General features: G+C 41.3%; 1 protein-coding gene across 4 annotated transcripts in view; it reads right to left on the bottom strand.

Moving 5' to 3' along the window:
• The window catches only part of LOC117259687 (EF-hand domain-containing protein D1), a 66,928-nt gene that overhangs the window by 18,222 nt on the left and 30,222 nt on the right, over window positions 1-18,484 (bottom strand). The window contains exon 3 of one of the 4 annotated variants that reach the window (XM_078166833.1): window positions 199-6,659. The exons of the other annotated variants lie outside the window; for them this stretch is intronic. Within the exon in view, the coding sequence (XP_078022959.1) occupies window positions 6,528-6,659 (132 nt within the window). The 3' untranslated portion in view covers window positions 199-6,527. Of the gene's footprint in view, window positions 1-198; window positions 6,660-18,484 lie in introns of those variants that run through there. 4 annotated transcript variants of the gene reach the window in all.

Raw genomic sequence — 18,484 nt, 5'->3', positions numbered from 1 at the left:
AGACAATTAGTCTGGATTTATAGCATGATGGGATGACAGCACAATGATGTGTGTGGTATCATTGGAAAGCTCTGCTCCTGCGCTTTCATGTGATATGTGTGGCATTTCTGTGCGAGCCACCATTCACGACTAATGCATCCAAGAGTAATGTGTGTGCAGAGCTGTATGAAAGCTGTGTTATACATAATTTTAGTGTAATTTTATCTTTTTTTTTGCTATGAAAACATTGGACTACCGACAAGTGCTTGGTCTTTTCGGAAAGCTACAATTTCGCTTCTCGCTATGACGCATGGTCGCAGAGAAAATCAATAGAGAAGAACAGGTGTGAATTTGGACGCACTATGCGTCGTTCGGGCCCATAGGGTTAAAATCACTGCTGGAGGACTGGGAGATGCGCATGGATCTTGGCAAGCAGCTGGTCTTCCCTGACAAGATCGTGCAGACGACCCTGAGCAGATATTGTGATGTGGTCCATAGCTGCCAAGCAGGTACTTATCATCGAGCTGACTGTCTCCTGGGAGGAGGGAATACCAGCGACACATGCACTTAAGTGGCTCTGAGCTGGCTGCAGAATGCAGAGAGGCAGGCTGGAAAGCATCCATCCACCCAGTGGAAGTTGGGTGCAGGGGCTCTGTGGGCAGGTCGGTTAGCCAGCTTCTCCAGGCTGCTGGGACAACAGGCACTAGTCTGCAAAGGGCCATCAAGGAGCTGGCAGAGGAGGCTGAGAGAGCTAGCTACTGGCTGTGGCTACGGAGGAGGGACAGTGTATGGGGCCAGACACCCCAGTAGGGTCAGCTGCAGGGAGTGGCATGGAGACGTCCCTAGACAGCCACTGGCCCCCACCCGGAGATGTACTGGCTAGGGGGCGAAACATCAGTGAAAGGTGGCACCAGCTGAAGACCCTGCAGCTGACCCCAAGTGACATGTGGCACCTTGTATATGGAGTTAGAACAGTCTCCAAATGAATAAATGCACACAGAAATTAATAAATGCACAATAAAGAATTCACAAATGTATTTGGGGATTTATATATATTTATGACTCAAAACCCAAACACATTTTCAATGCACACAAAAATATGTTTCATTCCATATATAAGTAAAAGAAAATCCACATATAAAAAATATGATTTATGAACATATTTTTAATGTATTTGATGTCAGATGTCTCACTCCTTTACAGCCAATCACATGAGTGCCAGAACGGGTGTTTAAGTGTGGGTGAGAGGAGCGGAGAGGACTGGCAATGGTAATGTAACCTGGGCTTGTAACTATAATCTAATTACTATTACTAATTAATTTCTCTTATTTTTGAAATTATAACTCAATACATTACTCTGTTACTAAGCCTCGGCTTGGAAAATTAAATGGTCCTAAAACTGCGGTCCTGAAACTGCAGCCTCCGGTACTGCAGCTTCACCTTACTCCCACCTGCGCACACTTTAATTACGTCATATCACACCCCTCGTGGGGAGGCATTCATGTGATTGGCTGTAAAGGAGTGAGAGTCCCCAAATACATTTGTGAATCCTTTTTTTGTGCTTTTATTAATTTCTGTGTGCATTTATTCATTTTAAGACTGTTCTAGCTCCATACTTTGTTTGGTAGCTTTGGCCACCAGTGTATGAATGTGTGTGTGTGAATTAGTGTAATGTAACTGGTAGTGTAAAAAGTGCTTTGAGTAGTCAGATGACTGGAAAGGTGCTATACAGGTGCAGTTCTATTTACCATTACCATTTAGCCATTCCCCTCTGACCTCTGGCATCAACAAGGCAACTGCCGCTCACAGGATATTTTCTCTTTTTCGGACCATCCTCTGATGTAAACCCTAGAAATGGTTGTGTGTGAAAATCCCAGTGAAAGTGGCTAGTGAGTATATATCCTGCATATCTACTAAATGTTTCTAGAGGGTTCATTAATTCAGAAAATGAATTAGAGGGTTCATAATCATCAGTCTACAGTACCACCTTGTGGTCTTCTTCATTTATGAAGATACCTTTGATGCTTTCTATGCCAGAGGCTCTATATAGAGTGCAAAAAGCAACACTGATATTGGGCAACTGTTTTTTAATATGATCATGTCTGAAAGGTATCTGTTTATTTTTATCCAGGATGATAGCTTACTAAATAGTGTGCGTATGCCCTTTAGAAAGTTTTGGTGTATGCCAGATCTTTCAAGAACTTTATATACAAAAGGCCACCTCACTGAATCAAAAGCCTTTTCAGCGTCTAGACTGATCAAGGAGGCTCCAAGTTTGCAGAATGTGGTATAATAATGTAATGATTGCCTGATGTTGTTGTGAGGTTGTCGTTGTGGGACAAAGCCAGCCTGGTCTTTATGTAAATGCTTGGGAACTATCTTTTTCAATCTTTTGGTAAGAATGGCAGTGTATAATTTATAGTCATCATTCAACACAGATGTTCACCTATAAGATTCACATTCTAATTTGTCTTTTCCTTCTTGAAGGATACTCCAGATTACTGCCTTACTCCATGATGGGGGCATTTTAGCATCCATTAAAGTTGTATTGCACGCCCCAAGAAGGCTTGGCATTAACTTAAAAAGCCTTATACCACTCGGCTGGAAAGCCTCTGGGCCAGGTGATTTATTTGAGTTAAGCCTGGTGATGGCACTGTTTAGCTCTTTCTCAGTTACCACAGTTGTTAATATTAGATTTTTTTTTCCTGATAGAACAGGTTGTTTGAGAGAATTAAGGAACTTGTAAATTTGTTTCTCATCCTCTTAAGTGTGGTTGTTTATACACAGACTTATAATACTTTTTTAAACAATGTTTATATTTCATCTTGTTTTTACTGTATAGCCTTGGATTCTGGGTCCCTTAGCGTTATCCACTCTTTGTTTTTGTAGCTTTATGGCCTGGATTTTGAGCCTGACTTGTAGTATGTCTGCTTTGTAAATAACATTTTTTTTTCAGTTTCATGTGAATATAACATATATTTCATTCCTAATGTTCTTTTTTTTTTTTGTTAACAAATTTAGTTTTTCTTCTCTTTTATTCTGCAACTCAAGATCTTTTCAGTAGGAGAAAGCCCAAATAGTGGCAGCAGCAGCTAGCAGTGAGACTTGTCATAGTGGCCATATTAGTGACAGCTGCCGGTGTTTGGGGCAGCTGCCACTGACCTGCCACTGTTAGTAGGGTACGGTATGACCTTAAAGGCTAAAGACAATCATCAAGGAAAAACTTTAGGAAGTCAGGTGGCGTAGTATAAAGAGCGACAAGGTCCATCATTTAAACTGAGATTGGGTTTTGCACGTCAGGAAGAGTGTGATTTTGTAAGTGTTATAACTTTTTAAACTTAAGTAACATGTATGCCAAACCACATGTTTTGGAATACACGTTACACACTGTGATGGAGTGAAGCATGTCTCCATGTGGATACATATCCACCGCCTGGCTTACTGTGATGGAGTGAAGCATGTCTCCTGTCCGTCCTACCAGGAGACCTGCGGGGTGTTGGGAGGTCGTCCTGGAGAATGTGATCCATCACACTGTCAACTAACTCGAAGACTGTGACTGCTGTGGATGTGGTGTATGCCTTTTCGGGATGCACTCTGTATCCTGTAAAACTCTGGATCCAATATATATTATAGATATTAGATATTGACTGACTGATTCAGATTTTACAGTAGCTGGTATATGCCGGCTTTTGATCTGTATTACTTGTGGTCCGGCAGATGAAAATATCAACGGACAAAATGTCCGCAGCAGGGAAATTTGCCAAATCACTAAATAAATAAATAAATAAATAAATAAATAGATGAACAGCATATTAAAAAGCCTGTATACTTAGGTGACGGCATCACAGATCATATTCTCCAGAAGGACTCTCAACACACCATGGTAGAACAGACTGAAGATATGCTTCACTCCAACATGGCGAGTCAAACGGTGGATAGGGGGTTTGGTGGTTCACCAGGCCGTCCTCAAGCTTGGGAGTTGTGAGCCCCAGCCCGGAGCTCTGTGGCTGGCTCTCCGATCTGCAGAAATAGTTTTGACGTCTTATCTATTTTTTCCGCTAGCCGCGGGTGAATCTGTCGGGAAAACACACTGATTATCTATAGAATAAAGAATATAAAGGCTATATTAGACAGGATATAAATTATCTGATTATGATAAATTATAAAATATGCACCCCGTGTTTCCATTTATTTGTCAGACATGACTAAACCGACAAGCGGACACGCATGAACACACACACAAACACATAAGCAGACAGACACAGAGCTCTTCATGTGATTAGAACAGAGCAGAGGAACAGAATCTATCGCTAAGCAGCGCAGAGAACTGCACTTCTTGTGTGAACAGCCAGGCAACTGCTGACAGGCGGCTGCGTGACAACTGACATATTGGGGTGGCGATGATGCTTGGCGCACCCAGTCCTTGTCCTCCTTTACCTCTGCCACTAAACCTGTGATTAGTTACTCTATTCAATTAAAAAAAAAGAAGAAGAAAATAAAACATTTCCCACAGCCCTGAGACTTGCTTGAATAGCATTGATGTAAGACTCGTCTTAACTTTGACTTGGTATTCATGACTTGGGACTTGACTTTGATTTGAGACAGATGACTTGAAGGATTGACTTTTTTAATTCAGCTCTGGATTTTATTCTATCTATCTCTCTTCAACACAAAGTAATAATTTATTATTAAATATGTATCATGAGGGTGTGAGCAAAAAGTATAATGACGGGCTGATGGCTAAAAGTCTCTCCAAAGATCTAGGCCTCTAGTTTCGCAGACCGGGCAAGGCTGAGGCGCAGCGAACTTGCGCTTCGCCAACTGGGTGTGGCCAGGCGAATTTTGCAAGTTTGGCACACCATGCACGCTGGCGCAGCTACTCCTCTTTCCCACCTCCGTCCCTCCTACGTGCGCAAGTCGGAAAGAGGGAGGAGAGAAGGCATGGAGTGGGTTTTACACAGCCGATTCACATCACTCCAATCAAATGAGCCCCTCTCCTCGCCCTTAAATGCGCCGCGCAAAGGCGTAATGAGAGTTTACTCAATTCGCCATGGCAGAAGAGAGCAGCAGCGTCAGATGGCCAAACTTCTCCCAGGAGGAAACTGATGTTTTGGTCCGGGAGGTCCAAGCTTGCAGTGTCTGAATATACGGAACTGCAAGCAGACCTCCACGGGCTGATGATGCAAAGGTAGCCTGGGAGGAGGTCACCAGAATTGTAAATGAATATTGCGTTTCTCTCGTGCGGGCACTCTCTCTTTCTCTCTCGCAGTCTCACTCTGTTTCTTTTCTTTTGACTTTTCTAAGATGACAGATGCTGAATATATACTCCCTATCTGATGCTGTGGCTGTTTGTGGTTGGCTGAGAGGGAAGTGAACTCATTAGTTTGCAGCTGTGTTAATCAAATCAGGTTGGGTTTCCATTTTGTGTGCAAAACGTGCCAAACGTGTCAAACGGTGCCAATCCCCTTTGATCTGACATCAGATGTGACGGGACAGTTGATATAGAGATACATTTATGTGCTGACTGCAGATAGTTGCATTGAATAGTGGTTTTTGTGGGTATTTATTGCATTGTTAATGTGCCTGACATTCTGGAAACCTGCCTGTGAGGTTTTGGTGACATGTGCGCACTGTCCACCGGTCAGCCAAACTTCCACTTACACTGGCTGCGCTCCGCCTGTGCTGACAGTAGACCTGGTTTCAGCTGGCGAGCTTTTAGCGCACCTTCGGCGAAGCCTTTTGGCACGAAACTATCACTGCGCCAAGCTGGATCTGTCGACACCTCCCCCTGCTGCGCTGCCACACCCATCTCAGCGCACCTCGGTCTGCCAAACTACCAAACTGAGCGCGCCTCGGGTTGCGCTGCTTGAAACTAGCTCTGCGCTGGGTTCGCCACCCTGCGCCGCGCCGGGAAACTAGAGCCCTTAATGTATGGAGCTACATTAGGGTCAAAAGTTTTGTACTTGAAAAAATGGAACAAAGGAAGCACTGCGCACATCTATAAAACAAGACAGGTGCGTTGGAGAAAAAAAGACCAAAAAGTAGCAAAAGGACTCCCGCACACTGTCCAACTTCGTTCGTTTCGGTACTAGACCTTCATCAGGCAAACAGATTTTTGTTCATGAGAAGCCATCTTAAATAGGGAGTGGTCGTTTCTCCACGACCAATCCCATTCCCACGCGTAAACACAGAGGGACAAAATCATCATCGGGTAATTAAACCACACAACACAAAGAGACAGTAAATAAACAACAAAATGCTTTGTGTGACATCAGTCTAAAGTAATCCCCACATGTCCAGAAGAGAAATACATAATATGTGAATCGATAATAAATAAATCAGTATTTCAAAATATTTTTTAGCAGATAGGTTTACATTCTAAGTTAAAAACAGACATATTTAATGAACAAATCTCCATATCTAGTACAAAAAGGCACATAATCGAAATATACATATAATAACAATGATCCAAAGTTCATTTTGTTAATTTTGAACTACACACACTTACAATGACAATAAATGACAAAACCAACACATTATGGCTGTGATCACAGAAATATATTTAGGAGTAACTCATCGTTCAAACCCTTGGGAGCCAATGTTTGGAGGGTATGAATCCAGTAAGCCTCACGTTGCTTTAGTAGCTTGTCATGGTCACCTCCCCTAGGTGGCAGGTTTACCTGTTCAATGCCACAGAAACATAAAGAGGAGATATCATGGTGAGCATCATTAAAATGCACAGCCACAGGATAATCCTGGTCATTTCTACGTATAGAGCTTTTATGTTCACTCATCCTCTGTTTAAGTTTCCTAGTTGTTTTTCCCACATAAGCAAGACCACAAGGACAGCGTATCAAATAAATCACGTGTGGATGCACAAGTGATCACACTGTTGATGGAAAATAATTTGCCTGTGTGGGGATGGGCAAAATGGCTTGTTTTCATCTTGTTATTGCACTGCGTGCAACTACCGCAACGGTAGTTGCCGTTGGGGAGGAGGTGCAAACGTGTCTGCGTTACTTGACTGGTTTTCATTTTATCATCAAAGTTGGTGCGGACCAGATGATCCCTTATATTTCTCCCCCTTTTATTTACAAAGAGAGGAGGATCCTTGAACAAGGAGGCAAGTTCCGGATCAGACTTTAGAATATGCCAGTGTTTTTGAAAAACAGATCTTATTGCGGCGGAGTGGGCAGAATGCTGAGTGGTACACATAACGGAGAATTTCTTTTGTTTTAGCCACCTTATTTTTCACGGAAACACAGAGGCAAAACAGAACGCAGCCAGCTTCCGTTTTTTTGTGCGACACTTCCGGTCCAGCACTCTTACCACTGTGTAAATGGGAATCGCCTTGTTGTTTACCTTGCTGAGTTAAGCTATATATATATATATATATATATATATGTATATATCACATTTTTCACGTCACTATATCACCGTTTAGACTAATCTGATGTTTGTAAAGTCTATAAACACAATGACTGAACAAACATTAGTATTTTCTCTGTGCGTAATTAATAACATGGTTATCGTAGGTTAGCTGGGCTAACCATTAGCTGTTAGCCGTTAGCCGTGTCTGTAATAACTCACTAAACTCACAAAGTGGCCCGTGAAAAAAATATTTTCTCCAGCGGATGTCTTAGTTACAACATGATTGAGCTAACTGGAGTAGTTTCATGTCGTATCCGACAACGGGAGGCTTTTAACGGATGACGATCCTGATGTTAGCTTTGCTGCTAGTGTTAACGTTAGCTGTCCCTGTCAGCTGCAGCCACTGATGCTTTCTAGACATCGTGATTTCCCAAAACTGAATAAATACCACACATAGCAACACAAAACTGCTTTGCTAGCTCAATCATGTTGTAACGGCTGGATGGTTGATGCGTACATGTTGATTCAGGTGCTATCAGAGCCGATCCGCGCATCAATATGGCTTAATGATCAACTCAGTCAATTAAAACAACCCGTCCTGTGTTAGGAGTGTATGTTGCTGACAGAAAGAAAGAAAGAAAGAAAGAAAAGGGAAAAAAAGATAGAAAAGCAGCGTACACCTCACATATTTATTTCTCACAGGTGCGCACACGTTTGGCTGGCATGCAGAAGCACCGTCTGTGTGTCTGTGTGTCGAGGGTGCATGCCGCAGCTTCAGCTGCTCACGTAGAGAGGCTTAGCCCGGTGCCGGATCTCAGTGACGGGGATCAAGCAGTTTGTCTCACTCGGGATAGATTGTGCTTTTTTGGTTCATAGTTTATGATTGACGTGCGATTTATTCATGTTTAGAGGGAATAAATTTCCGTTATAACGGAAATGTGGGCACGGTTATCTATACAAAATACACAGACTAACTAACTAACTAACTAACTAACTGATTGACTAACATAAACAACTGAAAATTGAAAAAAAAATTAGCTTGCACTGTTACAAGCTAACTGTCCTCCGGTAACTCCCGTTCAGCTGGGAGGTTGGGTTACGGTTCGCCAGAAGCACAGCTCCAAGCAGAAGCCCACGGCTAACCACCAGCCACGTTTCCAACCGCTTTTCCCCACTCAGCGACACACCCACTGAGGATAAAACTCTGGTTATTGGCAGCTCTATTCTGAGGAACGTGAAGTTAGCAACACCAGCAGCCATAGTCAAATGTATCCCTGGGGCCAGAGCGGGCGACACTGAATCAAATTTAAAACTGCTGGCTAAAGCTAAACGTAGATTCAGTAAGATTGTTATTCACGTCGGTGGCAATGACACCCGGTTACGCCAATCGGAGGTCACTAAAATTAATATTGCCTCGGTGTGTGAATATGCAAAAACGATGTCGGACTCCGTAGTTTTCTCTGGACCCCTCCCAAATCTGACCACTGATGACATGTTTAGCCGCATTTCATCATTTAACCGCTGGCTGTCCAGGTGGTGTCCAGCAAACGATGTGGGTTTTGTTAATAATTGGCAAACTTTCTGGGGAAAACCTGGTCTTATTAGGAGAGACGGCATTCACCCCACTTTGGATGGAGCTGCTCTCATTTCTAGGAACCTGGCAAATTTTATTAGTAATTTAAATCCCTGACAACCCAGAGTTGAGACCAGGACTCGGAGACGCAGTCCTAAACGCCTCTCTGAGCTTCTAGTTCAGTTACCCAGCCATAGTTTTCATAGTTTTATACAAACGGTGTCTGTCCCCCGACCACCTAAATTATTTAAATCTAAAATTAAACAAAGAGGAGTTGTGCATAACAACCTCATAAAAATGAAAACCTCTTCTGTGACAGAAAGACAAAACAGGAGAATTAAATGCGGACTGTTAAATATCAGATCTCTATCGTCTAAAGCAGTGTTAGTAAACGAATTAATATCAGATAATCATATTGATTTACTCAGTCTCACTGAAACCTGGCTGTGTCAAGATGAATATGTTAGTCTAAATGAGTCCACTCCTCCCAGTCATAATAATACCCACATTCCTCGAGGCAGTGGCCGAGGAGGGGGAGTTGCAGCCATTTTTAACTCTAGTCTGTTAATCAGCCCTAAACCTAAACTAGATTATAATTCATTTGAAAGCCTCGTTCTTAGTCTTTTACATCCGACCTGGAAAACCTCGCAGCCACTTTTATTTGTTATAGTGTACCGTGCTCCTGGCCCATATTCTGAATTTGTATCTGAATTCTCAGAGTTTTTATCCAGTTTAGTTCTTAAATCAGATAGAGTTATTATTGTAGGCGATTTTAACATTCATGTCGACGTTGATAATGACTCCCTGGCTACCACGTTTATCTCATTAATAGACTCCATTGGCTTCAGTCAGGGTGTACATGAACCCACTCACCATACCCTCGATCTAGTTCTGACGTATGGAATTGAAATTGATAACCTAAAAGTCTTTCCACAGAATCCTTTGCTATCAGATCATTATCTGATTACTTTTCATTTCTTTTTACTCGATTACACGCCACTCAGCAACAGTTACTATACTAGATGTTTATCAGATAGTGCTGTCGCAAAATTTAAGGAAAAGATTACTTCGTCGTTAAATTCAATACCAATACCTTCAGTAACAGAGGTTTCCCATGCCAACTTTAACCTCTCCCAAATTGATCATTTTGTTGATAGTGCCGTAGGCTCGCTGCGAACAACGCTCGACTCTGTAGCTCCTCTTAAAAAGAAGTTAACAAAGCAAAGAAAGTTTGCTCCTTGGTATAACTCTCAAACCCGTAGGTTAAAACAAATATCACGAAAATTTGAAAGGAATTGGCGATTAACCAAACTGGAAGAATCTCGTTTAATCTGGACAGACAGTCTCAAAACTTATAAGAGGGGCCTCCACAATGCCAGAGCAAACTATTACTCAGCATTAATAGAAGAAAACAAGAACAACCCCAGGTTTCTTTTCAGCACTGTAGCCAGGCTGACTGAGAGTCAAAGCTCTATTGAGCCTTGTATTCCTTTATCCCTTAGCAGTAATGATTTTATGAGCTTTTTTAATGACAAAATTCTAACTATTAGAGGCAAAATTCATGACCTCCTGCCCTCAGATGGTAGGCCTACCTATCTAACCTCAAACACAGCTGTAGAACCTAATATATATTTAGATTGCTTCTCCCCAATTTCTCTTCAAGAATTGACCGCAGTGATTTCTTCATCTAAATCATCAACGTGTCTCTTAGACCCCATCCCAATTAGGATACTTAAGGAGGTCTTTCCTTTAGTTAACACTCATATATTAGATATGATCAATATATCCTTATTAACAGGCTATGTACCACAGTCTTTTAAGGTAGCTGTAATTAAACCTCTCCTAAAAAAGCCCACCCTGGATCCAGAGGTGTTAGCCAACTATAGACCAATATCTAATCTTCCCTTTATGTCAAAGATCCTTGAGAAAGTAGTCGCAGACCAGCTGTGTGATTTTCTCCAGGATAATAATTTATTTGAGGAATTTCAGTCAGGATTTAGAGTGCATCATAGCACTGAGACAGCTCTAGTTAAAATTACAAATGACCTTCTGATTGCTTCAGACAAAGGACTCGTCTCTGTTCTTGTTTTATTAGATCTTAGTGCGGTGTTTGACACAATTGACCATCAAATTCTACTGCAGAGACTGGATCACTTAATTGGCCTAAAAGGTTCTGCACTAAGTTGGTTTAAATCTTATTTATCTGATCGTTTTCAATTTGTTGACGTTCGTAATGAATCATCCTTACGTACTGGATGGAAATCACTCTATAAATTTCCATTGTTATGCGGATGATACACAGTTGTATTTATCAATGAAGCCAGAAGAAAGTAATCAATTAACTAAACTCCATAACTGCCTTAAAGACATAAAAAATTGGATGAGCACCAATTTCCTGATGTTAAATTCAGACAAAACTGAAGTTATTGTTCTTGGCCCCAAACAACTCAGAGACTCTTTATCTGATGACATAGTTTCTCTAGATGGCATTGCTCTGGCCTCTACCACTACCGTAAGAAACCTCGGAGTAATATTTGATCAAGATTTGTCTTTTAATTCTCATTTAAAGCAAACCTCACGGACTGCATTTTTTCATCTGCGTAATATTGCGAAAATTAGGCCTATCCTGACCCGAAAAGATGCAGAAAAATTGGTCCACGCTTTTGTTACCTCAAGGCTGGATTACTGTAACTCTCTATTATCAGGTAGCTCTAGTAAGTCCTTAAAAACTCTCCAGCTAATTCAGAATGCAGCAGCACGTGTACTAACAGGAACTAAGAAACGAGATCATATTTCTCCTGTTTTAGCTTCTCTGCACTGGCTCCCTGTAAAATCCAGAATTGAATTTAAAATCCTACTGTTAACTTATAAAGCTCTAAATGGTCAAGCTCCGTCATATCTTAGAGAGCTCATAGTGCCATATTATCCCACCAGAACACTGCGCTCTGAAAACGCAGGGTTACTCGTGGTCCCTAAAGTCTCCAAAAGTAGATCAGGAGCCAGAGCCTTCAGCTATCAGGCTCCTCTCCTGTGGAATCATCTTCCTGTTACGGTCCGGGAGGCAGACACCGTCTCCACATTTAAGACTAGACTTAAGACTTTCCTCTTTGATAAAGCTTATAGTTAGGGCTGGCTCAGGCTTGCCCTGTACCAGCCCCTAGTTAGGCTGACTTAGGCCTAGTCTGCCGGAGGACCCCCTATAATACACCGGGCTCCCTCTCTCTCCCTCTCTCTCTCTCTCTCTCTCTCATCCTATTACTGCATCTTGCTAACTCGGCCATTCTGGATGTCACTAACTCGGCTTCTTCTCCGGAGCCTTTGTGCTCCACTGTCTCTCAGATTAACTCATACCGCAGCGGTGCTTGGACAGCGTGACGTGTGTGGTTGTGCTGCTGCCGTGGTCCTGCCAGATGCCTCCTGCTGCTGCTGCCATCATTAGTCATTAGTCATACTTCTACTGTTATTATACACATATGACTATTGTCACACAAGTACACTGTCAGATATTAATACATACTTTCAACATATTGTACCACAGTAGCCAGAACTATAACTATAATATTATTACTTTCATTAATGTTGTTGTAAGCTACTGTCATTACCTGCATCTCTCTCTCTCTCTCTCTCTCTCTCTCTCTGTCTCATTGTGTCACATGGATTACTGTTAATTTATTATGCTGATCTGTTCTGCACGACATCTATTGCACGTCTGTCCGTCCTGGAAGAGGGATCCCTCCTCAGTTGCTCTTCCTGAGGTTTCTACTGTTTTTTTTCCCCGTTAAAGGGGTTTTTTTTTGGGGAGTTTTTCCTTATCCGCTGTGAGGGTCTTAAGGACAGAGGGATGTCGTATGCTGTAAAGCCCTGTGAGGCAAATTGTGATTTGTGATATTGGGCTTTATAAATAAAACTGATTGATTGATTGATTGATTGATTGATTGTTAGCTCCGGTAAGGGAAAGCATGAGGGAAAGCGGCTGACCGGACGTCACGCACAAAAAAAACAGAAGTTGATCACTATTTACTTCCGTGTTTGAAAATAAGGTGGATAGCGCTCTTTTTTAGCAACTTGGAGCGCGTCTTTGTGAGAGCCAATTCATATGCTTGATTAATCCACAAGGATGGTAAAATGGTACAGGTTTATTGATGACATCTTTTGTGTATACAATGGAAATCCTGATGAACTGGCAGATTTCATTACTTTGCTAAACAGTTTCGACAGTAATTTACATTTCACGTCAAACTACAGTGATGAAAAAGTCAGTTTTTTAGACGTGGTTTATTAAAAACAGTGGCTCTCTGATCACAACTATCTATCGTAAGGACACAGATAAAAACACCTTACTATTGGCCACCAGTTGTCATCCCACGCCCCTAAAGAAGGGTCTTCTTATCAGTCAGTTTTTCCGATTGAGAAGAATCTGTCATTCCACAGAGGACTTCATTGAGAAGGCAGCGGATATGAAGAACAGATTTGCGCAGCGAGGGTACCCATCCTTGTGGATTAATCAAGCATATGAATTGGCTCTCAAAAAGACACGCTCCGAGTTGCTAAAAAAGAGCGCTATAAAACAAAAGAAATTCTCCGTTATGTGTACCACTCAGTATTCTGCCCACTCCACCGCAATAAGATCTGTTTTTCAAAAACACTGGCATATTCTAAAGTCTGATCCGGAACTTGCCTCCTTGTTCAAGGATCCTCCTCTCTTTGTAAATAAAAGGGGGAGAAATATAAGGGATCATCTGGTCTGCGCCAACTTTGATGATAAAATGAAAACCAGTCAAGTAATGCAGACACGTTTGCACCCCCTCCCCAACGGCAACTACCGTTGCGGTAGTTGCACGCAGTGCAATAACACGATGAAAACAAGCCATTTTGCCCATCCCCACACAGGCAAATTATTTTCCATCAACAGTGTGATCACTTGTGCATCCACACACGTGATTTATTTGATACGCTGTCCTTGTGGTCTTGCTTATGTGGGAAAAACAACTAGGAAACTTAAACAGAGGATGAGTGAACATAAAAGCTCTATACGTAGAAATGACCGGGATTATCCTGTGGCTGTGCATTTTAATGATGCTCACCATGATATCACCTCTTTACGTTTCTGTGGCATTGAACAGGTAAACCTGCCACCTAGGGGAGGTGACCATGACAAGCTACTAAAGCAACGTGAGGCTTACTGGATTCATACCCTCCAAACATTGGCTCCCAAGGGTTTGAACGATGAGTTGCTCCTAAATATATTTCTGTGATCACAGCCATAATGTGTTGGTTTTGTCATTTATTGTCATTGTAAGTGTGTGTAGTTCAAAATTAACAAAATGAACTTTGGATCATTGTTATTATATGTATATTTCGATTATGTGCCTTTTTGTACTAGATATGGAGATTTGTTCATTAAATATGTCTGTTTTTAACTTAGAATGTAAACCTATCTGCTAAAAAATATTTTGAAATACTGATTTATTTATTATCGATTCACATATTATGTATTTCTCTTCTGGACATGTGGGGATTACTTTAGACTGATGTCACACAAAGCGTTTTGTTGTTTATTTACTGTCTCTTTGTGTTGTGTGGTTTAATTACCCGATGATGATTTTGTCCCTCTGTGTTTACGCGTGGGAATGGGATTGGTCGTGGAGAAACGACCACTCCCTATTTAAGATGGCTTCTCATGAACAAAAATCTGTTTGCCTGATGAAGGTCTAGTACCGAAACGTCGTAAATAAATGATTTATTGCAAGTTGGACAGTGTGAGGGAGTCCTTTTGCTACTTTTTGTACTAGAAAAAATAAAATTTGAAACTGAAAATTCATGTGTTGATCTTGAATTTTGAAAAATACAACAATGTATTCAAAATAAAAATAAGTGTATGAAACATTTTTTCAGGTTAAATATAATTTTGATTCACTTTGGTAATTCTTTTGAATAAATAATTTATTTTCACTTTTCATTTACATACATATTTTAACATTTGAGGTCTTATTTTTTTCAGTTGCATGTTTTATCTTTTCAGATTCAGATCTTATTTTTTACAGTTTCAAATCTTATTTTTTTCACTTTCAAATCTTTTTTTCAGGTTCAGATCTTTTTTTTTTTTCACTTTCAAATCTTTTTTTTTTTTTCAGTTTCAGACTTTTGACCCTGATGTGACGTCGGGGGCGTGGCATCAACTGAGAGGGGTATGGAATCATGAGTGACAGTGCCTTCAGGGAACGTAGGAACTAAAAAAATTCTGACTCAACACTTATATACACCATATTCATGTGATTGGCAGTGTAAAAATTGATGCCAGTGACAAACTTCCATTTAGAAATCTGTTTTAGACAGTACTGAGCACCAATTGTGGTTTAAGAGCGTTAAATTATGCCAGATTTTGCAGTTCAACAGCCACATTTTAAGTGCTGATATGTCCGATTTCCACTTGCACTGTTAACGCAGCGTAGTGTCCACCTTGCTTGCGATGATGGCGTCCGGACCGACCGGACGCCACAGTGGTGTATATAAGTGTTGAGTCAGAATTTTTTTAGTTCCTACGTTCCCTGAAGGCACTGTCACTCATGATTCCACACCCCTCTCAGTTGATGCCACGCCTCCCACACCACATCAGTGTCAAAAGTCTGAAACTGAAAAAAAAAAAAAGATTTGAAACTGAAAAAAAAAAAGATCTGAAACTGAAAAAAAGATTTGAAACTGAAAAAATAAGATTTGAAATTGTAAAAAATAAGATCTGAATCTGAAAAGATAAAACATGCAACTGAAAAAAAAATAAGACCTCAAATGTTAAAATATATATGGAAGTGAAAAGTGAAAGTAAATGATTTATTCAGGGCTCCAGACTGCGCCTAATTGGTTGCATTTTGGAGGCCGTGCGACATTGTTTTTTTAACTAGGAGTACCAGCGCAACTTACATATCCACCCCTCTCCCCTTTTTTCTTTCTTTTTTTTTTTATTATTGCATTTCATGGAGGAGCAGAAATGAGAGTCTGTGTGTGTGTGTGTGTGCCTGTCATGTGTGTCTGGATGTGCACTGCGAGGCGGGGGGGGGGGGGGGGGGGGGGGCGCCAGTAACCATAGCAACGTGCAGCAGTTTTAGTACATGTGCACTGTGCACGGGGTTAGACAGAGAGGGGTCACAGAGCCGGTGTCGAGTGGAAAGTGCTGTGTCGTTTGACCATAAAGTGACGCTATGAAACTAACTATAGATTCGTTTTTCACAAGAAAAAATAATCCAGAAACTCCTGTCGGTCCTGTGCCAGTTTCCCATACTTCCGACGACGATAGTTCAGAGGACGAGTCAGCAGGTGATGTCGCAGCACCGAAAAAGTCAAAGCCCTATCATTTCCGATAAGAATGGCTCACTGAATTTACGTGGTTGAGATATTGTAAAGAAAAGAAAGTGATGTCCTGCATGTACTGCTCTCAGTGTGGTCCGAAATTTGTGGAGAAAACTAAATTTGCCGACTCGACCACACACTTCAAACATGAAACGCTGGTTAAGCACAACAACAGCATCAGGCATAAATTATGCAAGGACAGATGCAATGATGGAGCAAAAGCGCCGCTGCACACATTATTTAAGAGGCAGGGTTGTCTGTGTTTATTGCTAAATTATCAGTAATGCAGTTAATACAGACAAAATTATGAATATGTTGTGTCGATATAGATAGTGCTCCTAAACTTTGTGCTGGTGCTCCTAGTGGAAAAAGTTAGTCTGGAGCCCTGTTATTCAAAAGAATTACAAAAGTGAATCAAAATTATATTTAACCTGAAAAAATGTTTCATACACTTATTTCTATTTTGAATACATTGTTGTATTTTTCAGAATTCAAGATCAACACATGAATTTTCAGTTTCAAATTTTATTTTTTCAAGTACAAAACTTTTGACCCTAATGTAGCTCCATACCAATGTGTCCAGGTCTATCATTAGTACAAAATAGGGATGCACCGAAATGAAAATTTGTGGCCGAAGCCGAAACCGAATATTATTAAACGCTTGGCCGAATACCGAGTACCGAATACCGAATATCATTGTTTAGTTTTTCATTAGTTTTTGCAGATGAACCCCTTCCAGATCAGTGTTGTCACGGTACCAAAATTGGGACCCACTGTGCGATACCAATGAAAATACCATGGTTCTGAGTAGTATCACGATACCACAACGAAAATGAGGCAGATGTGCCTTTTGTCATTTATGAAAAGATTAATCACTTTTCTATAATACATCAATGATATTTCAATGGAATAAATTACTTATTGACTTATTCATACTTCAAAAACAGCATCAATAAGTGATTAACATAGGGGGGATCGAAATAAAATAAATAAATAAAATAAAAATCAACCAGCCACCCTCCTCCCCTGACAGTCCCTTGATAAGTAATGAACAGTCCCTAAAGTGCGGTGAGGTTTGTGGGCCGTTACTGCCAGAAAGAGAGAAATGTGAAAGGCTCGTTTCTCCTCTGACATATCACATACCTGTGTTCGGCTGGCTCGGCTGTTCAGGTTCTTCTGGGCAGTCATGACACCAAGAAGAGGATATTATTGGAACCGACTTCTCCGTCGCCGGTTAAGCCGATGGCCGCCGTATTTGACAGGAATACATTAACATTACTGTCTGTGCCTGTGACCCCCGTTCAACCCACAATCGGTGGGATTCGCCTTTTGTTTCTGCTGCTGGTTGAAATCTGTAGGCTGCTCGCACAGTGTGCTGAATGATTTAAGCCTATTTTGCTCGCTCAAAACTATTTTTAGTCGCAAATGCGAGTGCCGTGACGGACGGATCACCACACTACCGTGATTTTATTCCGCCCGTCACGGCATGCCATTTGATTGCGTTATCAAAACACGCCACTATTATTCGGCCTTGCTTTTAACTTATTCCACTGAATACCGAATGTGTGTTTTTTTGCAATATTCGGCCGAATATATTCGGTTACCGAATATTCGGTGCATCCCTAGTACAAAACTCCATGCTCTTTAGTTTTTCGTCTTCTGACGGACTGAGGTGTCTCTCTTGCAAGAGCACAATCTGCCCGTTTTCTCTTTTCATTTACTTAGCTGGGTTTGATACCCTTTCACACTGAATGAATAAACCTTAAGAATCAAAACGTATCTGAATTTGCAAAACAACTGTACGCCATCAGTCTTTTGGCGAAGGGGAATCCCCTTCTAAATTCGTCAAGTTTTTCCTTAAATAGAGGGCGGTGTTTTTTCTTGGGTTGCACTCTGGACCAGATTCCTGATCTTAACCCTGGCTGCTCTGTCTCCCCGTCACCTGCCTGGTAGACAGGAGTCTCCTCTTGGTCCATAGCAGCAGAGGACCTCGCAACAGTAATTGAGAACCTCCGGAAGCCAAATCCCTCATCACCTCTGTCCTGGAACAGACAGGAGCCATCATCATAGAAGACCTGCAGCCTTACAGGATACTATGTTTGAATGTTTTTTTTTTGTTTTTTTTTTCAGCCCTTTCTTGGGTTCAGCCTACTCATCACATTTCTTAAGCGTTTCAGGAGGGAAGTCATGGTCAACATAGAAGCGTAGATTGTTGCA

Source organism: Epinephelus lanceolatus, chromosome 4 (genome assembly GCF_041903045.1).
Source record: "Epinephelus lanceolatus isolate andai-2023 chromosome 4, ASM4190304v1, whole genome shotgun sequence".
Taxonomy (NCBI): Eukaryota; Metazoa; Chordata; class Actinopteri; order Perciformes; family Serranidae; genus Epinephelus; species Epinephelus lanceolatus.
This window is presented reverse-complemented; position numbering and strand designations above follow the sequence as displayed.